The 24,106-nt window shown below is 38.0% G+C and overlaps 3 protein-coding genes across 4 annotated transcripts; 2 read left to right on the top strand and 1 right to left on the bottom strand.

The window, feature by feature from the left end:
* Positions 1-87: 87 nt before the first annotated feature.
* Positions 88-2,387, bottom strand: rbm12ba (RNA binding motif protein 12Ba). Its single transcript, XM_087813178.1, has 2 exons — positions 2,323-2,387; positions 88-1,704 (listed from the first exon to the last, which is right to left on the bottom strand). Exon 2 carries the CDS (start codon positions 1,683-1,685, stop codon positions 90-92), a length of 1,596 nt encoding a protein of 531 aa, XP_087669304.1. The 5' UTR covers positions 1,686-1,704; positions 2,323-2,387; the 3' UTR covers positions 88-89.
* A 950-nt stretch (positions 2,388-3,337) lies between these two features.
* On the top strand, positions 3,338-14,878 carry tmem67 (transmembrane protein 67). Of its 2 annotated transcripts, none has more exons than XM_087813246.1 (28): positions 3,338-3,566; positions 4,071-4,159; positions 4,240-4,330; positions 4,406-4,505; positions 4,715-4,778; positions 4,863-4,934; positions 5,005-5,067; positions 5,144-5,298; positions 5,369-5,477; positions 6,343-6,429; positions 6,586-6,651; positions 6,720-6,873; positions 7,601-7,721; positions 7,776-7,881; positions 8,603-8,659; positions 8,738-8,836; positions 8,912-9,010; positions 10,534-10,620; positions 10,690-10,789; positions 11,567-11,700; positions 11,767-11,907; positions 11,969-12,049; positions 12,111-12,227; positions 13,071-13,187; positions 13,267-13,374; positions 13,449-13,551; positions 13,716-13,858; positions 14,693-14,878. In XM_087813246.1, exons 1-28 carry the CDS (start codon positions 3,362-3,364, stop codon positions 14,771-14,773), a joined length of 2,949 nt encoding a protein of 982 aa, XP_087669372.1. In that variant the 5' UTR covers positions 3,338-3,361; the 3' UTR covers positions 14,774-14,878. The 2 variants fall into 2 exon arrangements, with proteins under 2 accessions (XP_087669372.1, XP_087669371.1); XM_087813245.1 differs by having other exon boundaries at positions 3,361-3,566; positions 11,561-11,700.
* Positions 14,879-15,012: 134 nt separating this feature from the next.
* pdp1 (pyruvate dehydrogenase phosphatase catalytic subunit 1) lies at positions 15,013-22,076 on the top strand. Its single transcript, XM_087813236.1, has 9 exons — positions 15,013-15,124; positions 17,342-17,568; positions 17,647-17,814; positions 18,890-19,101; positions 19,175-19,256; positions 19,949-20,043; positions 20,113-20,281; positions 20,372-20,590; positions 21,344-22,076. The coding sequence occupies exons 2-9, from the start codon at positions 17,350-17,352 to the stop codon at positions 21,710-21,712; spliced, it is 1,533 nt and encodes a 510-aa protein (XP_087669362.1). The 5' UTR covers positions 15,013-15,124; positions 17,342-17,349; the 3' UTR covers positions 21,713-22,076.
* The last annotated feature ends 2,030 nt before the right edge of the window (positions 22,077-24,106 follow it).

The following is a 24,106-nucleotide window of genomic DNA, read 5'->3' as shown; positions in this document are numbered from 1 at the left end:
TTTCATTGTTATTTTTGTCAAATAAGAATCCTGCATCTTTAACAGAATACGTTAAAAAAAATGTTTTAAATGAATGAACGAAAACAGTTTTACAAAATGATATCATCTCTTAGCTTCGCATTTATACACGTCATGAGCAGTTTGTTTCCGGAGAAGTCCCGATTGTGGAGCTTGTGGGCCATGGCGGCCTGTAGGGCCGACTTGAACTGGACCACGGCCTCGCCGGTACCGCAGCCCTCGCTGTTCCGCAGCAGGAATATATGACTATACTTCAGGTTATAGTCCTGGAAAAACGTTTTAATGTCTTGTTTCTGTACGTCTCCGGGCATGTTCCTGATGAAAAGAAACAACTTTTCTTCAGAGTTGTTCTGTCTTTTCCAGGCGGGGAAGACGTCCTTCTCGGGGTAACTTTTTCGGTGCGGGTTAACGCAATAGTTTTTGCTGATGGCTTCACTTATCGACGCCCTGGTCGCCGGCGTCACTTCGATGGCGCCGGAGTGCACGTGGCAGCCGTTGAGATTGATGGCGTAGTTATAGTCGTCTTCATTGTTCAAGATGATAAAAGCCACGTCGGTTCTCACGGCGGTTTTGTCGAGTAGCAGAATGATTTGTTTATACGCGAGATCAGGACATCCGATTAGCTCTTTTATTTGACTCTTTGTCATATCTTTAGAAAGGTTTGTAACTTTAACAATATGCTCGATTTTCGGCTCCAGTCGGGGCTTTTTGGACGCCTGTTGCTGCAGGACCGTTCTCTTGTACGCAGGTGTGGCTTTAAGTTTGTAATCCAGGTTTTCTCTGAGGGGCCCCGACGTCACCGGCGTTTTCTCCTCGACGTCGGGATTCTCGATCGCCTTCGTCCAGATCTTTTCGCTCGCCGTGCGGACTTCCACGCAAGAGGAGCCCAGAGATTTTTGGCTGAACAGGCGGGCGTTGTCTTCGTCCAGCTCGCTGGCGAACTTCACGAGGCAGCCGGTTCTGGATCCCAGCTTCACGTGCATCATCACCTCGTCGACGTGAAGCCCCTCGAAGAACCGCACGAGCTCCTCTTTGGTGGTGGAGGGCGGCACCCCGAATATCCGAACGTAGCCCGGACTTTGAGTTACGACGGAGGATACGTCGCCGACGACGGCGTCCGTGTGAGGGGAAACGCTACCGACGTCTTGTGGAAATTCTTCACTCGGATTTAAGTTTTGAGGAGAGTCGTCTTCTGTAGCAGATTGACCTTGAAGAACCGTGTCGACGCCAAGACAAAGAGCAGATTCCAAATTATCAGGAAGAGCATTCTTCGCATTTTTCAACCGGGGATCACTGCCCACCACCGGGGACACGGGCTGAATGACTACAGGTTCGGGGGTGGATTCAGATACGGTCTGTTTCAAAGGTCTCGACCTTTTTTCCAAAGTTTTATTTTTCTTCTTTCTTAAAAACGCCTTGAGTTTATGCTCCAGCTCCGTGAAGCTTCCCATGCGCAGATTCACCGCGGACCCTTTGAGGGGTCGTCCCGTGAGAGCCAAGGCTAGTTTCGCATCTTTCTCCGAGGTCAACGCCACAAACGCTTCTCCGCATTTGCCCCCTAGGATGCAAACTCCTCCTTTGGGAACGTCGAAGCCTTCGAAGAATCTTCTCACGTGCTTTATCTGCGCCGAGTCGTCGAGGCCTTTCAGCCTCAGAATCTTGGTCATTTTGTTTTCGATTTCCACGCTGGAAATGCAGAGAAAAGACTTCAGTAAAAAGGCAAATAATGATCATAAGAAAATATGACGGTGTCAAAATAATTCCTCATGTTTTTTGAGTTGCTGAAACCACTTCCTCATTTTTAAAAACAAACACTATGCATCCTCTGGCACTTTCGTTTCCCCCCCAGTCATGACTTTCAGGGTTTTTCATGTCACTACATGTTTGCATCCTTACGTAATGAGACTGTATCCTCTCTGTTGAACTTCCGATTTTGTGTAAATAAACTTTTTTATTTCCAGTGACACACAGAGGGAAAATAATCTACAAATTTAAAAACAATCTTGAGCTCGTGTTCAGCCCAAGACAACTTAATGGCGGAGAACAACATTGATTTTAATTCAATGTAATGTCAGTTTTACGCAATACCTTTAATACGATAAGCAAGTTGTGTTAATAAATGTCACTCGACATTATTAGCTCATCTGCTCCCAGAAGAAAAAAAAAGTTTTCTTCAGCTTTTTCCTGCCATAAAAGTCTTATTTCAATCTTTTGCGGGTGAAAACACTAAAAAAAAAAAATTAATTATAATAATTATTAGAATACGTGACAGATGGGTTAAGAAAAAAAGTCCAAACTACTCACCCTTAGACGTGAACGGTTCCTCCGTCTGTGTTTTCGCACTTCTAGAAAGAGGGGGGACCGTTAACGGTGCCAAACGCCTCACCCTCTTTTTATACCATGTGGCGGGCTTTGCGCCATCTACTGGACAGGAGGTGAGCTGCAGTGAGGTGTTGAAGTTCAAACTAAGTTTTCTGTAAATAACTAAACTGTAATGATGTTAAAAATGACTATAGGTTATGTAAAAATTATTACATCAAACAGAAAGTTGCAACAATATTAATTTAATTTATTAATGTACGTTTATTCTTCCAGCATCAGTTCACAAAAAAAGTTTAAACCTAAATATACGTTATATTAAAACATGCATCGCACATAAATAATAATAACGTAATAGAAAAAAGATGAACAATAATACAAACCAATACAAATAGTAATACATAATAATGATAATTAAATTAGATCGTAAAATAAACACAATAATAAATAAAAATAATAATAAATATACCAGTGAGCAGTGGAACAAGTGCACTCACCACACAAGCTATACAATAGATCTTATGCTTGAATAGGTTGTTATGGTATCTAACTTCGTATTATAATAAAATAAAAAGCATAGACAAATAAACACAATTATAAATAAATTAATGTGTACAATAAACGTAGTACTACGCATGCACACACAACAAAAGATATACAGTATATATTGTGTTTAAATGGGTTGTTTGGGTAATTTAATTCCCACACTGGGAAAAATTTCAGTGCCATAAAACTATGGTTAAAAAAACTATATTTTAAAAAATAAAGTCAATTGTAATGAATTTGAATAATAATTAACATCGTAACAATAAGAAATAAAATAATGACACATCAACAAGTAATTAACAGAAGTACAATTGTACAATATCCAGAAAAAGATTATGACCATCATTTCATCACTAGCGCTGATTTATTATAACGTTACGCATCTGTTGCAGTAAACCTATCCGGCACTAGGTGGCAGTGTAACTGAATCATCCTCCCGCTCTAATCAGAAGAAGAAGTAGCGGTCGCGTTGTTTACCATGGCGACGGAGACGCTATGTTGTCACATTAGCTCGATAAGAGTGTCACGAGTCTTTATTATCTTCCTATACATCCATTTATTTCAATGCCAACAGTTTTCTATCTCGTATAAGGAGCCCGGGGACTGTGGTGCGGAAGAATTCTTCGATATATCGAGTTTATCGTGTGTTAGCTGCGGTTCGAACCAACGACGGAGCACAACAGGTCTGTTCGCCGCCAAAACAGATACTTTTCATCGACTTGCAGAGCAAATATCTAGATTATTTCTAATGTATTTATTCATGGGGTCACTTCTGTGACCCAAAGAACTCAAATAAATAAGTTTTTGTTTTAAAATGCAAACCCTTTTCCTGATGTACTTTGTATGTTTACATGTGACTCCTTCAAGAAACAACTTAAGACACTTTTATTCGTGCTGACTTTTCCTTGATTTTCTGAGACTCTTTTGTTTGTCTTATGTATCTTAATCTTTTAAAGTATATATTTTATTGAGTATCGTTTTAATTGTTTAAGCGCTTTGTGACCCTGGTCTGGAAAAGCGCTATACAAATATGAAATACTTACTATATCTTATTAAAGCTCAAAGAAACATGTCAAAGTTTAGAATATATTTGGCTTTTCAGAATCAGATAACACAAGAGAATATTTAGATTGTTTAAAAATCTATCTTTTCTAATCCTTTCATGTTTTAATAAATAATCTTCCCAGGACTAAGTTGTACTTGCAAACCTGGATTTCGCTCTCTCACTGCTGAAAAGTCCTCGCTATCTTGTGAGCAATGTCCCCCAGATAGGCCCGTAAGTATTATAATGATATTATTGACTATTTCATATGTATTCATCTTAACTAGAATTTGCTTTTATGACTTTTTTTTAAGGGAGTCACCAAGGATGGTTTCGGATGTGTCAGCTGTCCAGGTAGCCTCAGCGATGAAGGGAATTGCATGTGTCCACCAGGCACGATCCAAGGTGAGTTAACAACACACACACAAATGTTTTAAACGCACTTAAATGTATTTCTAAAGTAAATGTATTTCCTTTCAGTGGAGAGAGACATCAATGGCAACCTTTTGCCTGAGACCCAGTGTGAATCATGTGTTGGAAGTGACCCAGCTTTTTCAGTTCCAAACACCAGTGGAGAGAGGTATCCGCTTTTGATTAACTAGATTTTAGTTGAATTAAGTAGGATTTCTGGTCCGTATTAAGTCAATTTATTAATATCAATTATATAGAAAAAAGGCTTTTCTTGATGTACACCATTTATTTATTTAACATTTATGTCTAAAACATTAGAAAATATATAATTCTCTACATACTATTCATAAAACCAAAAACATTTTTATTTTATTAAAGGTGTGAGCGATGTCACGCTTCCTTCGTCAACTCATCATGTCAGTGTAAATCACAGAATGTCCTGGTAAGTTTTGTTCATCATTTAAATATACAGTTGCTTCGTATGATCCTGATTTAAAAATGTATATTCCTGCATGTTTTCACACAGGCAGGAGGATTATGTCTCCCGTCAGGAAGTCTGTCCACAACAGTTAATCCGAGCGTTAACTTCGCTCAATTGGTAAAAATCCTTCTGCTTCTATTTTCACTTCATTGACTTTTTTAAATGTTAATCTATTCTCATCTTGCAGAAGTTCAGCATCCAATCTGCCTGGTTTATCAAGAACCTCTACGCCTCATCGTCGGCATGCCTTGTAGTTACACTTTCTTATTATTTGCTGTTGGTTTTGAATCGCAAACTGCTTTGATTTCACGTCGTTTTCCCAACAGGTCCACACTAACCTCACGGCGTGCCAGGCGCTGGGCAACATGTGTGTGATGAACATGCACTCCTTGAGTGGCGTGAGCTCTGACGCTTGTGGCCTCTTCAACACCATCTTCAGGTCAAAAGCGGCTCTGAGTTCGACTCAGGATATCTCTTATTGGTAATACAGGAAACATTTTGTCGCCATTTAAAACTAAACATTTCCAGTAAAAAGTCGTTTGTCTGTCTAGGAGAGTCAGCCTTCCTTGGCTTTACTACGGTGATGAACCAGGACTTGCCGGTCGAATACTTCAGACTGAACCAGTTCCCATCGGGTTTAGTTTTAGAGGACAAAACAAGGTATGAAACGGCAAAAATATTCAATTTTTTAAAAAATATATGTTTGTTTTAACTGGTATTTCATAAGCTTTGTTCTTTTTGGTTTAACCATATTCAGGCTCCCCTGGTCTTTACACCGTATTTTCCCCAGACCATTAAAAGAGTCTGACGTGAGCAAGGATTTGAATAAATGTGTTCTCTTGAATACTCTGACATATAAATGTTTATTTGATCTTTGAAGATCCACATCTACATGAGGAGAGATTGAAAAGAAAAATTCCGTCACCATCTGTCCCTCATGCGTTCATTAGCATTTGTGTGAAGACTATTGTGTTCATTGTCTCTACTGTGATGCTGCTGCGTCTCTGTTTGTCCAGAAGATCTTTGTTGTTTTTACTACTAGGTGTGAACTTGAAACAGGATGGAGAGGGGGGGGGGGGGGGGGTGGATGTTGTTAGATGGAAGTGAAAACATCTGTTTGATGATAAAGCCAAATTTAAGTTGAGAAACGTTTTCGTATTCTTCCGCTTATCAGGGTTCGGGTCACGGGGGCAGCAGCTTCAGTAGGGAGGCCCAGAAAAAGCTAAGAAACATCTCAAGTGGAAACAACATTTGGAAATACAGTTTAAACAATTGGTTAAAACAATTGTAATAAAAATATATATATATATATATTTCTCATTCACAAACTGGTTGTTACAACAGATCATCAGATCCTCCTAAAATAAGGATGATTCTAAAAAGGTCAACTTCCTGACACGGAAATTAAATCTGTCGGTGACCACAGAGAGCATCAAGACAGAACAAATGAACACAAGGCTTTACTGGACTTGATGATTAAAAAATAAAGTCACTTATCATGTAAATCGTTCTTTTTGTTGATCAGAACACGGATATCAAGCTGCTTGCTGCGGTCTACGGCGTCAGAGGAGAATTCCTGAGATGGGAAAAAGTTGGAGGAAAGAATATTCAGGTGAGAGCGAATCACTCATAATTCATTGCAAAGATGTGAAAATGTATTTGATAGTGACTTGTTTCAGTAAAATATGACTGAAGATGACAAGGATGCTTTGTTGCTTACTACTAAACGTGTGTTTTTAAGTGAAAAAATACATCTTTTATTTTCCAGCTCTGCCAGGACACAACTACAAGACAATCTGCTGCTTTTATTTTTGGAACGACGTATAAACAAACTGTAAGTTCTGAAACTACTACTGTAGATTTAAAAAAAAAAAGTTAGTTTGATGTTAAAACTGTATGCAGTGTGATCTGCCGGTGGCGGCGCTGCTGCGATCTCATCCTGAGCCTTTGTTTTACGACGTGTTCATGGATCTCGGGGGAGGAGAGAACAGGAAGCTCCTCCCGCTGCCCACCCTGGTCAATAACCAGCAATATAACGGACGCTTCGTCAACCAGGGTGAGTTTTCTTGGTTCAGTGGTTATGGAAGTTTATCAGTGGTTGGATATTAAATGGCGAAATTGTCTAATTTTTCTAAGCATTGAGTTATTATTTTTTGAATAATCATATTAAACAAATTCTACATTGAGCAGGTTTAAATAATTTTTGAAGTATTTCAATTCCCTAATGTTTATATTGAAAGGTTGATATATATTTTTGTAAATAATAAAAAATTGAATTAAAATAATTACATATTTTCTAAATTAATTTATTTTTTTTTGCACATAGAGTTTGAGATGTTCATTCGTGTAATCCAAATTTTATTTTTTATTAATCCAATATTTTTTCATTTGTAGTCTTTTAAATTCAAAATAAAAAGTTAATAATAACAGTGCCATTACACAAGCCAGTCAATCAGCCAATCATGCGACAAGCAGACGATCACATGATGAAGTAGAAGCACTTTACACCAACATTTTTATATTGAATTAAAAAGGATTTATAAATTTAATTTAATTTTATAATTGGAATTAAATATCAAACTCTATGTGTAAAAAAGTTATTCATATAAATTAAATTATAAATTTAAAAAATAAAACAAATTCAACCTTTAGTATCTACATTATTTAAGTTCAATTATTTAAATAATAGTTAGAAAAAGCAACATTTCAATAAAAGAAAAAAACACTCTGTATTGATGGCACTGATATACTTAAGTGTTTTGTTTTTCTTTGCACCTTCTCAGAGAACATGCAGAACTGGTATCTGACGCGACGTGTGTTCCTCGTGGACACTCTGAGTGGACGAGAGAAGTCCACGGCTTCACCTCCTAAAGTCATCCGTGTGGCCAGCAGCGTCACGATCAGGTGGGATCTGAACCCTGTCATGAGGCTCCCATGTTGACCCTCATGTTTCTCCAGGTTCCAGTTAGTTCCTCGTACACAAGCAGGACAAGTCTTCCCTCCTCTCCTCACCGTGGCGTACACCGACGTCCTCCTCACTGATGTCGACAAGCAGACGGTTGCCGTGAGTTTGATAAGTTCAGACTCTTAAGTCTTTTGCTACAACGATGAAAAGAAAATCTTCTTTCTTGACTGATATTCATCATATATGAGGCCGATGACAAATTATCAGTTTAAATTGTTGAAAAAAAATACACTTAAAAAAAAAATAGAGCTTCAATATCTTATTTAAGTGTGGAAAGTGTCCGGTACAATTCAGCAGTCAAAGGCAAAGATAAGTTAAGATATTCCTTTATTCTTCCCACGTTTCAATTTTTGCTACAGATACTTAAAGAAAAATATTTAGATATATATACACTTTAGATTAAACATACATTACATGATAATATTATTAATAATGAAAATAATAGAGAAAACTAATTAATACATTAAATAATAATAAACTGTAAACAGTAGTACAAAGTGCAACACAGTACTAAGTAGAGGGAGGGAGTTAAAAAATTTGAACATATTTTTTGTTATACAATTTCACGGCAGTTGACAAGAAGGCGCAGCGGAATCTCTCCTTCCTGCAGAGCAGGTGAATAAATACGATACAAGGGTGCTGTATTAACTCAAATGGAATATAGTTACATGTATATTTGTTCACTTTTATAGCTTTATATTAATAAAAAAGTTTCTCTTTTTCCGAAATACCTCAGTTTTACTCTATAAAGAGATGATTTTGAGTTTAAATTTCAGTTCTAAATGAAATAATATGTGCAACCAAACATATCTGCGTGCAGGTGTCATTCTCAGTGGAGTACGAGATGGATCAGAACGAGGCGCGCATGAAGACAAACGTGAGTTGTTGAGAGTCTTCGATTGGATCCTGATCAGTGGATGTTGGGACCCCGAAGATGAACTTTGATCTTCCACAGACGGCTCTGGGGGTCCTCAGCGGTCTGGCCGTCATCTACGCGCTGCTGAAGACGGTCAGCTGGAAGAGAAGGATCGCGTCGACTCTTATCGACGTGGAGGTGAGTGATCCCACATTTATCACGGATTATTTCGTGATATTATTGATTAATAACTATTTTTTTTTACTTCTACAGACGATGTTGAGGTTTCTTCTGTTTTACGCTGGAGATCTGGCCAACGTCTTCTTCGCCGTTACCGTGGGAACCGGAATTTACTGGCTCATCTTTTACAAGGTTGGCATCGACTTTTCCTGCTTTTGTTTCTCTCGATCTACTGCTTCCTTTAAAGCAAGGGCGTCAAACTCAGCGAACAAGGGGCCACATTTGTTTAGCAAGTCAAGGGCCAAACAAACTACACTTTAACTTTCAATGTTGACATCCATTGTTTGTTCCTTATCTTATCTTAAACACCAACATCCTTTTAGGCAGTGATGCTGTTAACATGTTACTCAGTAACTGAATGTATTGAATACAAGCATTTGAACTGAAATATTCTGTCGATATTTACTCTTTGCAGACGGATCTTTTTGATACGTGTCTTTATAACTAGTAAGCTTTAATGGGCACCACCAGCTTTTTAAGGAATATTTTCATGCAATATTTCATGAACATTTTGAAATTACTTCTTAACTCAGATGGATGTCAAATAAATGACTTTTTTTTTACAATAATTTAATTAAATGATTTCTATATTGAAGGGTTAAAATTGCTTTTATTTAATAAAAAATAAATGTTATGTTAAAATGTTGTTTTATTTAATAATTGAACAAAAAATATATATATATTTTTTTTAAAACAAAGAGTTTGATATTCTTGTTCCAATAGTTGGAAAAAATAGTTATTATAATAGATTTTCTGAATGAATTTGATATAAAAAATGTTCAATAGTACCAACAGTTTATATTGAATTTAAAAAGGTAGGAATTTAAAAATATTGAATTTAGAAAATAGGAGTTTGAATTATTGGAGTAGGAATGACGTAAATAAAGATAAAATAATATTGAAAATGTTCGATTTCCAAATGTATGTCACTTATAAAGAACCGCCCCATGATCTTACTACACTTTTGTAATAACTAGTTTTAAAAAAAATTCCCTCTGTAAGGTTTGACAGAAATATTCGTATGAAATTTTGGCAACAACTTATTTATTCTTTTTCAAAGTAGTTCCGCCATGAAATATTGCATGAAAATGAGTTTCGCCAGTTTAATTTCAATAGTTAAATGTGTCAAATAAGTCATGTTTTACTTTTAAAAAGAAGGAAAAGACTGTCTTTATTAAAACTAACAGTACATTTTCAAAGGTATTTAACATATTTGAAGTCATAGTCAAAGTCTGTCTTCATGTTTAATTTATCATTTATTTGTTAATGTATTCAATGCTGGTTTTTATGTTGTGATGCAAAATACACTATTTTATTTTGCAAATATAGTGAGTGTAAATAAAACCAGTAGTTATGCAGGCACATTAAAAAAATGTTGTATTCTAATTAAATTACGTTCAAGGCATCAGTAAAGTAACTCTTTTTAAGTGAGTAATCAGTTACTGTGGCAGCACTGCTTATAGGGACTAGACCTGCAGCTTCTTCATGAGTTTGACACGTTTGCTTTAACGTCTTCACTTTGGTTTACTTGTCGCATGAACTTTTGTCTTTCAATCTCTCCATCACAAGACGTTAAAGGCAAGTTTCTTTCCTTCTTCCGTCTCCTTCACATTTGAAGATATAGTGAGCTTCTAAGATGTTCCATTTCCTCTCAGGCTCAACAGTTTGTGTCGGTGGTTCTGCCGTCGCCGGCTCAAGAGGAGCAGTTTGTCACCTACATCGGTTGTGCGTTCGCTCTCAAGGTAACTCTGATCGATACAATCTGAAAGTGAAAACAAACGATCAGGCTCTGAGCGCTTTTTGTTGTGCAGGCGGTTCAGTTTCTGTACAAACTGATCCAGCAGTTGTCTGTGGATGTTTTCTTCATCGACTGGGAGAGGCCCCGGAGCAGAGCCAGCAAGACGGTGCAAGGTACACGATTAGAATCCTTTTCTTTTTTATTTCAAAATATGAGATGAATGTAAGGAAGTATATCAGTGCCATTATGACATAAATGCTTTAAAAAATTGACATTTTGATTAAAATATGCAAAGTTTTTATGATGAAAATAATTATAATGCTGTTGGGTTTTTAAGCATTGATTTATTTATTTAAGAATTTAATTCTGCCATTCTGGATTGAACGGTTTAAATTGGGTTTTTTTTACAAAGTTAATTGTAAGTAAAAAATAATGCCTTTTTTATTTTTTTTAATCATGGAGTCAAATATTCTAATTCCAATTAATATTTCAATTTTCCGTATTCCTGCTTTAAAAGTGCAACTTATATGAAAACCCTCAGCATGACCATGTTTTGAAGTTTATAACTTTATAAAGTTCTTCCCCGTCTGGAATCTTGGCGAACAAGAGTATTAATATTCCGATTAATATTTTAAATTCAATATTAGAATGTTTGTATAATTGTGCCACCTTTTATTTATATTAAATAAGATTCATTTTAAAATAATTAGAATATGACACTCTATGTAAAATAAATAATAATAATTCCAACATGTTGAATTTTTGTTTGACTAATTATCTAGTCTTTATTATACAAATTATTGAATTCAAATTTTAGATAAACACTAATTTCCATATAGACATTTTTCAATTTTTAATCTAAATTCCTTTTTTTAATCGACCACAGGTCTGAGATTAAAGTTCATTTACAAGTTTTCCTTGAGACTCAGGTGTGTGTTGCTCAGCCACAGGTGAGCAGAAGCGCGAGGCGGCTCCCGTCAGCATCTGGAGGACTTACTTCGTGGCCAACGAATGGAATGAAATCCAAACCATCCGCAAGTCCAGTCCCACGTTTCAGATCATGGCGGTGCTCTTCTTCCTGGAGGTAAACTCGAGCGCGTTCATCCATGTTCCCGGATGGTTGTTAGTAATCTGTCAATCAATCAATCAGGTGCTGGGCTTCTCCAACCTCGCCCTGAGGGACCCGTGGCCAACGCTGCAGCGCCCCCCAGAGGCCTACACGCCAACCTACAGCCTGACCCTCCGGTACGGTCTGGCCTCTTCGCTCTGGATCTGTGTAGGAGTTCTGCAGGTAAAAACATTTTTTTCGAATCAACGTCAGGAGCGAATTAAAGACTCGACTCTCCACGCAGGTGATGTTCTTCACTCTCATCCACGAGCACTTTTTCGAGGACAAGATCCGGCAGTTTGTGGATCTCTGCTCCATCAGCAACGTGAGTTTTTGGACGTCGTACGAACGGCTTCTGTGGAACTCACCGTTTTTTTAACTCGTAGATCTCCATGTTGCTGCTGTCGCACCGCTGCTTCGGCTACTACGTGCACGGGCGCTCGGTGCACGGACACGCCGACACCAACATGGAGGAGATGAACAACAACCTGAAGAGAGAAGCCGTACGTCCAGCACTAGCATGAAGATTACAAACTCAAACCCGGCCCTCGAGGTCATTTTACGTGACGTACGAAATCGAAAAAACATTAATTTTCATGTACATAAAGTGACAGTTTTTAAGATAATATAAGGGACAAACAATGGACATCAACAATTATACAGATGTCCAATAAATAATACAAATAAAAGTTGTGTAAAAGGGAAAGGAATAAGTGGGATTATTTTAGGCCAAAGCCAACTAGTGACCTTCTGTGTGGAGTGGGTTTACTCCGGTTTCCTCCCACAGTCCAGAAACATACAGAGGTTGATTGAGAACTTGGGGAAAATTGTCCGTAAGTATGAGTGTGTGTGTGAATGGTGGTCTGTCTTTGTGTGCCCTGCAACCGACTGGCGTCCTGTCCAGGGTGTCCCCCGCCTCTCGCCCAATGAACCTGGGATAGACTCAAGCGGTATAAAATGAATGAATGAATGAATTGTATTCATTATTAGTTATTTATTTATTTGCGATTTCATGGCAATGTCTCTTATTGTATTTTCATTTATTGTATTTGATCTCTTTTTATTTAGTTTGTATTATTTAATTTTATATTCTTTAATGCCAACACAAAATATATGTTCTTGTGTTTTGTGGCAATAAAATTTCTGTCGCTGATAAACTCGATATTTAAATCGTATAGAATCTCAAGAATGAAAATACAATGTCAGACTCTTTGGAAAATGTACATTATGTTCAGGTCCGCGACCTTGACCAGCAAAAAGATTTTGTCCCCTTGTGTGACTGAGTTTACCAGCCCTGACGTAAAGCTTAAATTGATTAAATTGAAACTACTTTCTTCTGCCTCCAGGAGTCCCTGTGTGGTCAAAGAGGTCTCCTGCCCAACACTGAAATCCAGACCTTCCAGATCTCCCTCACCAACCGCCTGAGGCTGCAGTACGACCGGATAAGAGAGTCCATCAACCGAGTTTGTGCTTCATAACTTTTTCTTTTTATTTAACGTCCTTAAAACCGAGGAGCTCTGACTGAAAAGTTGTGTGTCACAGAGAACTGGACCGTCACGACTGATGGACGCTTCGTCGGGAAACCAGTTTGAACAGAATATCAGAGCCTACTACACCATGAACCACTTCCTGGGCTCCATCATTGACCATGTTAGTACCGACAGTAGTCATGTTTATTTGATAGAGTTTTTACACATCTGTTCTGCTTTGACCTCTGACCTCAGGCCCACCCTGACATGGACTATATAGTGAAGGACAAGCTGGCGTTCGAGAGGGTCATAGGGATGGAGTTCCTTGAACCCAGCGAGAAAAGCATATTCTACAACGGTAATGACCTCTGACCCCAACCCATACGTTCCTATGATGTATGTGAATGTACATGTGTGATGTAATATTTGAACAACCGCTCGACCAAAACGTAAAAATTAGAGTCCAACTCATTGTTTTTTTGTGTTTAACATTGCGATGAAAACACTTTATTCTCTCTGCAGATGAAAATCACTCCTTCAGCGACGTTCTGTTCTACGGAAACGAAGCCACGCTGCTCATATTTGACACTTTGTTCTTCTGTGTCGTCGACCTCGGCTCGCAGAGCTTCGTCCTCGCAGCCGTTCTCACCTTCATCCAGCAGACGGTCAGTTCACCTCAAGCATGTCGTAGCAAAAGGTTGTACACTTGAGTACATTTATCAAGTATACTCAAGTATAGGTATAGTAAGTATACTAAGGTATATGTACTTGTAGTGTTCTAAATACTGATACTTCTACTGACTAAATTGGAAATTTTTAAGTTTACTCATCTCTATACTAAAAGTGTCGTAGGTATAAACCCCCAAATCTATAGAATATTTTAAAGTACAATCATAGTACACTATTCTCTATAATGTACTAGGTACAGTATATATCTTTAGTAACCGATTTGTAATAATCCTTTGCACATTTTACTTCTGGATCACCATCTAAAAAAATTGTAGCAGACTACTTGAAGTACATTTTTTACAAGTATACTCAGGTAAAAGTATACTAAGGTATATGTACTTGTAGTTTTCTAAATTGATAGTTCTATGGAATATTTGGAACTTTTAAAGTTAACTCATCTCTATACTACAAGTGTAGTAGGTATACAACCCCAAATCTATAATACAGTTAAAGTATACTCAAAGTACACTATTCTCTATAATTCCAATTTAGTACATATATACCTCTAGTAAACAATTTGGTACAATCCTTTGCACAGTTAACTTATGGATCACCACCTAAAGAAAATAGTAGTACTGTGTACATTTATTTCATAAAGTATACTTAAGTATAAACCTTTGTAGTATTTTGAAATATAGTATGTAAATAGTCAACTTCAAGTTTACTACTTCAATTTTAGGATAACAGAATTATAATCAAAGTACACTTAAAAATACTTATTTTTGCTATAACTCTGTTGCAACATTTTGATCTGATCTTGTCCTCGACAGATATTCCGGCTGATCCGTAACGTCCTTGGAAGGAGGAACCTGGTCAACAAGACGCTTGTGGACGAAAGATTTCTCATTTAATGTGTATAAAATGTTTTTAAAGTATTATCTTCGCTGGTTTTACGCGAATACTTGTTTTTTTAAAAAGGCTTTTTTTTATAGAATAAAGTTTTTTTGTATGACGAACCTTGTTGCTTTTACATTTTATACCAGGAAGAATGTTGATGAAACATGCAAACACGTGTTTCTAGGGAGGATAATATAAACAAATAATAAAAAAATAAAAAAGTGACGCTGATCTACGTCATGACGTCGGGTGTTGCGTCATCACGCAGCGGATAAGATGCGGTCTGTGCTCCAGAACTCTGCCGCTCGCACGAGCTGCTATTAAAACCATGAACTTTAAGAAGTTGTCAACATCTACCTGAACAGGTGAGAAAGAAGCTTTTATTCGGTTCTGTCTTCGTGGCTGAAGACAAGTTTTTTCCCGCGGAGGTCAGCCTGCAGCCGCCAGCAGTGGGTGTAACCGAGACACCATTAGCAGGAATTTAAGATCCTTTCACCGGTTGTATTGACGCGAACTGCGCCTCGGATGTCGATCTTTCTTCAAATAATCGTTGAATTCTTTGCGAAAAAAAGGCTTTTTCTGATTTTATTTGTGTTGTAACACGAGCAGCTAACTGCAGCTAGCTACACTGGTGCTAACGTCACTTGGAAATTTCCATTAAAACTCAATTTTCTGTGTCAGGTTTCATTTCGAGAAAAAATACATTTAAATTGAAACGACGTGTTTAGTTTTTGTTTGAAACTTGTAATGTTGGTCATAAATACGAAGAGTTTACTTTCGTGTGGCTAACATTAGACATGTTTAAGGGACCGTCCAGGAGTGAACGCAACAGCAGCTAAAAATGAAAGTTTTCGTGATCATTTATTATTTATTTTAACTTATTATAACTAGTTTTGAAACGGTGTCTTCTTTCTGTTTATTTTTGGGCTCATTGGTTCCTTGTTTGAATTACAATAGAAATGGAATGTTTAGGGTTCAGTTGAATCCTTTAAAAACCGCCTGAAATTCATTAAATTCATAAATATACACATAAGGCCTTTATTGGCATTAAAATATAATAGATCACACTTTCAAATGTATTAAAAATGAGAGTAAAACCAGAATAAATAAGTGCATTTTGTGCAGAAACCTTTCAAAATAAAACGATCGCAGTCAAATAAAGTTGTTTACAATAAACACTTGGGTTAAGTTGTTCCTAAACCTATGACATTAGTTTGCTGTATTTTCTTTTCTTTATAATTTTGTTGCCGTAAAATATTTTGCATGTTTCATTGTACTCGCCCTAATCTGCAGGAACTCCAATTTTACTATTTACAGTACTTTTGCCCTAAATTTATGGTAAAATAAGACATTGAATTAATGTAGTTTTGGCTTAAACTCTCTAAAAGAAAAGCCTAAATAAAGAACCAGACTCTGGATGATTTTTAGAGTCATTTTTTGTTGGACAACAACAACATATTCTTGGCCCTGTTCTCAAAACTCCACATGCTTCTTGAGAACCTGGATTGTTTATTTGGTCAATCTATCTTTTTACTCTTCTATTGTGTTCTTTTATTGTTCCTCTTTTAACTGTAAAGTCTAATTGAGAGACGTGAAAGGGTCTTCTACATAAAATCAATTATTATTAAAACAGTTTATATACTATCTAAAGATCTATAAATCTGTTCAAACATCTGCAAAAACCAGAATATCTGGTGAAAATATTTGAGTTGAATGCCTTTCAACGGTAAACAATGACCGTCGTTTGAACTTCTCCAGTGACTTTTTAAAGTCTCTGCTTCATACATCAAAATGTAAACAAGGTCAGAATATATATATATATATTTTTTTAAAGTACTCCCGAAGGAAATCCGTTACAATTACATAACATTTCGTACAAAAGTCTATTTTAAGATCGGAGTGTCCTGAATTCAGCCCACTGGGCCACAGACTGTCAGAACATTTCTCAGGATCCAAATGTCAGGGTTGACCGGGTTTATTTTTGGTAAGAAAGGTTCAGGACGACTTGACCCGACGTCACTGCAACTTGATCCACTACATGTTGTTCCAACATTCAGGGGCAAAATCCTTTAACTTTGTCTTTTAATTTGACAAAGATTTCTGCTCCGGAGTCGTATCTGAAGTTTCTGTGCAAATGTTTTCTTTTTTCGTCTGATAACAGTCGTCGTTCTCAGTTGATTATTATCGACAAGTTGTAAGAAAATGCTGGTCAAAGTTCTTGGTGGAGTCTGTAAAAACCAGTATGGAACTATTTTTCTTGAATCATCTCGATCACATGATGCACTAGGGAGGTGCTGGATGTTAAAATGTTTCCTGGCTCGTAAAAACTGCCCTTGAGCAAAGCATTTATGCCAACAAGAAAATATACAGTTTTGTTTTTCTTTAACAAATATTATTTTAAAGTGTGATAATATTTTTGAATTTAGGTAGTTTTATTTAACTGTAACTATACTTAGCTAAATGTAATTGGATATTTCTTTAGTTTAGGTGTTTTTTAAATAAAAGGAGACGCTGACTCTGCGTTTTGTTGCTTGACTTGTGTGTGTTTGTTTGACCTTTAAAGTCACTCGTGTGTTTCCCAGCGTCAGCCATGCCTGTGACCTCACAGCTGCTCAGGAGTTTACCTCGCGCCTCCTCGCTCGTGGCCTCGAGTCTGTTACCATGCCAACACTCGGTCCAGGTCGGCCCCCGGGCGTCGCCTCGTCGCAACCCGTCGCGATGTTTCCGGAGCGGCGCGGCGCTGCGCAGCTACATCCTCACGCCGCCGCAGGTCAACTCCATCCTGAAGGCCAACGAGTACAGCTTCAAGGTCAGGACCCCGGCGACGTTCTCACGACCCCCCAGAGCCTCAACCCCACTAACCCCCCCTGGTCTTGTGTCGTGGTAGGTGCCGGAGTTTGACGGGAAGAACGTGTCGTCGGTGATGGGCTTCGAGAGCAACCAGCTTCCTGCTAACGCCCCCATAGAAGACCGCCGCAGTGCTGCCACCTGCCTGCAGACCAGGGGAATGCTGCTGGGCGTGTACGACGGTCACGCTGGGTGCGCCTGTGCACAGGTGCGGAACAATCGTCTGACATTACTCTGATAAATAATCTCTTATTTCTCTTTTCATGCTGTTGGAAAACAATGTTTGTGCTGGGGTCAAAGGTCAACATTAACATGGATAGTTGAATCTATTAAGTTAGTTAATTAATTTGACTGTATATTTAGAGAAAAGTATTACCAGAATAACACGGATCATAACAACTTTCGACATTAGTGAAAATTTAATTAATTGGAGATGAAAGACGGTTGCAGCAGAGGACCAGACGGCGCTCGTGATGCGTCAACAGTAGATATAATAGTAAGTAAGTAAGTAAAGGTTATTCGTGAAGCGCCTTTTCTAGACCAGGGTCACAAAGCACTTTAACAAACAAAAACAATTTACAGTTAAAATACAAAGCCCAGAAAAGTTGCAGATACTTATTAAATGATGTAAATAACTGTTTAATTTGTATTATTGTTTTTATTTCGTTCATGGTGTTTCAACTCTATATCACTAATTTGTAAGGAACTTCCTCTCCTTCTATTCACAAATCTCTTTAGTAAAATGATGGAAAAAAAAAGCGGAATTATTACTTTTTGTATAATGTATTTTCATTCAAAATTGAAAAATAAATCAATAATTTAATTTGGGATTAAGTTCCTTTCTGTCACAGCTTCAGATGTGAACTATGACTGTTTTTATTAATTCAATATCGCTGATTTATATGAGAAAAAATGTTTATAAATGATTAAATTATATGTACCTAATATCCCTCTTTCTGGCCCGAGGGCCTCACACGTGCAACACGCCACCATCTGGTGTATTTATGTTTTGAAAAATGACTTTTCGGTTGAAATAAAAAATATTTTATGGATTTAATTATATTTTTTCCATTGACTATTTATTAAAATAAATTGATAGAATACAAACTCTTATAAAATATGTCTTATACTCAGAAGAAAGAAATATCAGATTATATAAAAATATTAAAGAAAAAATCATTCAATGATTACAGTCTTTGATATGTTTTTGTCTTGACGCCCCCAAAATTCAACTTTCCCGCCCAGAAATGACCTCTACACTTCATGTTGTGTTCGTGCACCAGGCTCTGAGCGAGCGCCTCTTCTACTACATCGCCATCTCGCTGCTGCCGCACGACACGCTGATCGAGCTGGAGGCGGCGGTGGAGTCGGGTCGGGCCCTCAGTCCCATCCTGCAGTGGCACAAACACCCCAACGACTACTACAGCCGAGAGGCTCAGAACCTTTACTTCAACAGCCTGCGCACCTACTGGCAGGAGCTCATCGACCTGACCAGGTGAGGCGGTTGAACTCTCGCAACATCTCTTTAAAAAATACACAATCTCTTCACGCACTTGTTTGTCTCTCAGTCCCGGAGAGGTCCCCGACACCCGGGAGGCTCTGATGAACGCCTTCAAGAGGCTGGACAACGACATTTCTCTGGAGGCTCAGGTACAAAAAACTACAAATTCAAGTGCATTTTCTTTTAAGAAAACTACAGATTTGACTCAAACCTTCTGTTTCTTTAAGTCTTTCACTTTCTTTTACTTTCGCTTTATTAAGATTTAAAATTCTATAGAAAGTTTTGTTTGCTGTCAGACGCATTAGTACATCAGTTTTATGACCTCATGAGGGCCACAAACATGCATTTGAATGGCTGCATGTGGCCCCTGGGCCACTCTTGGTTTATGTACAAGTGAATGTTTAGAGTCAAACGAGGTCATCTAGACTCTAACTATATAGAACTGGTCACATGACACATTGTCAAATTTTGATGTCACCTTTGACTCAAGGCCCCGGGGCCAATTTACATATTTTTTTCATTTTAAGATTTTAAATTTTGCCTCTAAATGAAATGAAAACTGATTTTTCCGTTCATATAAAAATGTGGAGACGTTATAAAACTATATCTCTAACATGATTCAATCATAAACTGACAATAAAAGAAACGATATAAACTCTTGAAAATGTTTAACTTCTGATGGTAGAAAAGGGGGCGAGAACATTTTGCCCCTCATGACCCTTGACCCCCTGGACCTCTCGGGTGTCACCTCCCCCAAATTTAAACTTTTACGACTTGAGGGGGGAAGAAGCTCCGATGTCCCGAAATTAAATCCATGTTTCCCCCGATTCTCCCGGAACAGGTCGGAGATCCAAACGCGTACCTTCACTACTGGGTCCTGAGGGTGGCCTTCTCCGGGGCCACGGCCTGCGTCGCCCACGTGGACGGATCGGATCTGTACGAGCGACTCTTTCCATTTTTTTTCACTCGAAATGTTTCACGTTTTCTCTGTTTTCTCATCTGAAGCTACATCGCTAACGCCGGCGACGCCCGCGCCGTCCTGGGCGTGCAGGAGGAGGACGGATCCTTCAGCTGCCACACCCTCTCCAACGACCACAGCGCCCAGAACGAGGAGGAGGTGGCCCGGATACGAGGGGAACACCCGCCCTCCGAGAGGAAGACGGTCATCCGACAGGTACTCGTCCGACCAAAACTCCTCCCACTTTTCCTTCCTCACGCGCTCTCTCTCTCTCTCTCTCTCTCTCTCTCGCTTCACCCTCGCCAGGACCGGCTGCTCGGCCTCCTCATGCCGTTCCGGGCGTTCGGGGACGTGAAGTTCAAGTGGAGCATCGAGCTGCAGAAGTGCATCCTGGAGTCCGGACCGGACCAGCTGCACGAGAACGAGCACACCAAGTTCATCCCCCCGAACTACCACACGCCGCCGTACCTGACGGCGGAGCCGGAAATCACGCACCACAAACTGAGGCCGCAAGATCGCTTCATGGTGAGACCAGATGTTTTTTATTAAGTATTTAGAAGAGCTGTAGGAAATATTATATATTTTTGTTCACCGTAGTTTATCAATTTTTAACAGAACTGCATCAAGTGGTTTCTTTTTTTTTATCATTTTTGACTGCTGCCATCTAGCGGCCGAAAGTTTAATTGCAAAAAATTGATAAATTCCGTGAATATTTGCATGTTAATTTAAAATTAAACAAATTATTTTATTTTATACACACGTTATTCTAATGTAGTCCATAAAATAACAATTATTTAAATATAATTCGAAAGGAGAACTTTTGAATGTAAACACAGTAATAAACGTTAAAAACATCACAATATATCATGTACTTTTCAATTTGGGTATTGAATAGTTTTTTGTTTTTTTTTAAGAATTAAATTCGTTTTTATATCTTCAAAGGGTTGATTTAATGTTTTTTTTATCCTTACATATCCGAATGAATGGTTGTTTTTTCTTTGTGCACGTATAGTTTGATATTCAAATACCCATAAGGTATTTTTTTATTCGTCAATATAAACATGTTAGTTTCATAATATTGCCAGTGTTGGTAGAATATTGGATTTAAAATTCTAGGAATTAAAAAATATTGAAATTAAGAAAATGTATATTGTTTTATTGTAAATTAAAACTGAATGTGTAAAAATAACTAAATAAATAAAAATAAATGAATTGCTTTATTTAATTGTTAAAAAAACGAATGTAATGGGTTTAAAAATGACTCGTGTGTTCCTGAAGGTGATCGGCTCCGACGGGCTCTGGGAGACCCTCCACCGACAGGAAGTGGTCCGGATCGTGGGGGAGTACCTGACGGGCGTGCACCAGCAGACGCCCCTCAAGGTCGGGGGTTACAAGGTGACCCTGGGTCAGATGCAGGGGCTCCTGGAGGAGAGGAAGGCGCGGGTCTCCTCGGCCTTCGAGGACCAGAACTCGGCGACGCACCTGATGCGACACGCCGTCGGCAACAACGAGTTCGGCACCGTGGACCACGAGCGCCTCTCCAAGATGCTGTCGCTGCCCGAGGAGCTCGCCCGCATGTACCGCGACGACATCACCATCATCATCTCGCAGTTCAACCCCCTCGTGGTCGGGGCGCCGCGGCAATAACGCCGACCCCCCCGCGGTTCCACCCTCTTTTAAAGTCATTGTAAATATGTTTATAAACCGACCGCCGTCGTCTTACTGAAGAGAACATGAAGTCACTCACGGTGCCGGACGTCTGCGCCTCCCTCTGTTACAAGGTCACTGCCACATGTTGAATCCTCCATTCGACCTCTATTTGAAAAACTTTTATTTCTGCTCTTAAACGAACGTCCATCGCTCTTCTTCATCAGCTCGATGATTATGGCACCTTTCCGGGGTTACAAGGGATACACATGTTGAATTTTCAAGCTTGTAAATATCCAATAAATAATCTTGAGCAGTGTATATTTTAAATCTGCAGTTTGGATATTAAAGTTTATTTATTCCACTGAAACGAAATATTCTTGTTTTAATTTATTTTTATTTGATTTCACGAAGGGTCATAATAATGGATGGTTCCATTTTTTTTACGTATAATAACAATGAGCTCTGGCTAAATAACTAGTAATACTTTAGGTAATAATTCAGAAACTTTAATCACCTGAGAAGCTTAAACACTGGGAACATTTTTAACAAATAATTTCATATAAAATATTAAACGCAGAAATGTTATTTAAATATAATTACATTGTACTACTGCAACTTTTAGTAAAAACAAACTAAATTCACGACAATCGGAAAAATATTTTATTTGAATTTAAGAAATTAATTGATATAGTTGTGTAAAAAAAAATGGTGCGTTTTCAATAAACATGCAGTTCCCTAATATTCCACAAGATGGTGCTACAACCGAATTCTCGAGAACGAGGTTAAATTTATCCGCTTTAACTGTGAATTATAAAATCGAGAGTTCACTCGTTAGAAAATAAAAGTCGAAATAAATACAGGAATATATAAGGGAAATAAACCTAGTTTTCTAGTTTAAAATCTTAATTCAAATTGATATATTCAATGTTTATTTGCATTTTTAATTATTTTAGCAGTTGTTCCATAGATGGGGAAACGGAAAATCTCACTATAGTATATTTACATTCGGTATAGCAGTACAATTGTTTGGTTTTATTTACTAAAAATGTAAGTGTGATACATTTAAAAAATATATTTATGTTTATCATTTTTTAAATAATAAAATATTTAAACACGATCACAAATGTGTTGCAAATGTACTTATTGTCATCTCAGCATTTTGATTCCCCTCCCCCCTCCCCCAGTGTTGCAGCAGAATACCAGACGGTTATTAATGATTCCCAGAAGACTGGATTGTTGTCAGGTCAAGATATAATCTGTTCAGGACGACTCGGGTTCCACTAATTCCTGCAGCTCTAAACATTATTCCTCGGATTATCCTTTAAAAAATCTATAAATAGTTTGAATTGTGGATTGGTCAGCTGTCTTTTTATCCAAACGTGTGACTCACTATCCTTTGTATTGACTTATTTGTTTTTTGTGTAATCATTGTCTTGAGTCTGGAACGACTCATTGTGTCGTGATTGTTTAACATTCTTTCATCTACAGACTGATTTTTAGTAAATGTTATTTAAATTACAGCTTGATTTTATCAAGATTATTTCGTCTAATCTTCTACACACTCTCTAAAGTTGTGTGTTTGCTGCCTCTGATATGGTTGATCTTCTGGTGATGGAAACCAAAATGCTCCGTGAGTCACGGCCTCACTCGCCCACACGGACGACTGTCACATGGGCAGCAGACGAGCCCCGTCGAGGGGGCACATGTCCAGCAGATCTTCCTCTCACATGTGTCTGAGTGCGTCTTTGTGCCACAAAATGGCCTCAAATCATTCCATTTTCTCGCCGCCCGCTGCCTCGGATGAGTCACAGCATCAGGGAGGGGGAGCGGCGAGGAGAGGCGACTGCAACAGACGATCAGGGGGGAAGTGAGTCAACAACAAACTTCGACTCAAAGTCTTTTGTAAATTTTGACTGATTGCAATTGTTTTCATAGCTTTTATATAAGTCGTTTTTTGTAAATGTGTCAATTCATTGTGAATACGTATCACAAATTGTTCACATGCAAAATGCAGTTATGTGTAGAGAGTCTTTAATCCATTTGTAAGTGTGTTCCTCTTATTGTAAACCTTCTGTTATTGTAAATATGTTTCTCTTATTGTAAAGGTTTTCAGCAAATTGTAAATGTGTTCAGCAAATTGTAAATGTGTATCACATATTGTGAAACTGTTAATGAAATTTTTAATGTGTATCACACGTCTTAAATGTGTTCAGTGAATTGTAAATGCGCATCACAAGTTGTAATTGTTTTCAGCGAATTATAAATGTGCATCCCATATTGTGAAAGTGTTAATGAAAAATGTAAATGTTTATCACAAATTTGAATTGTGCTCAGTGGATTGTAAATGTGCATCACATATTGTGAAAGTGTTAATGAAATTGTAAATGTGTA

The sequence above is a fragment of the Callionymus lyra genome, chromosome 17, assembly GCF_982586985.1.
Source record: "Callionymus lyra chromosome 17, fCalLyr1.hap1.1, whole genome shotgun sequence".
Classification (NCBI taxonomy): domain Eukaryota; kingdom Metazoa; phylum Chordata; class Actinopteri; order Syngnathiformes; family Callionymidae; genus Callionymus; species Callionymus lyra.
The sequence above is the reverse complement of the archived record's forward strand: the minus strand, read 5'-3'. Positions and strand labels throughout refer to the sequence as shown.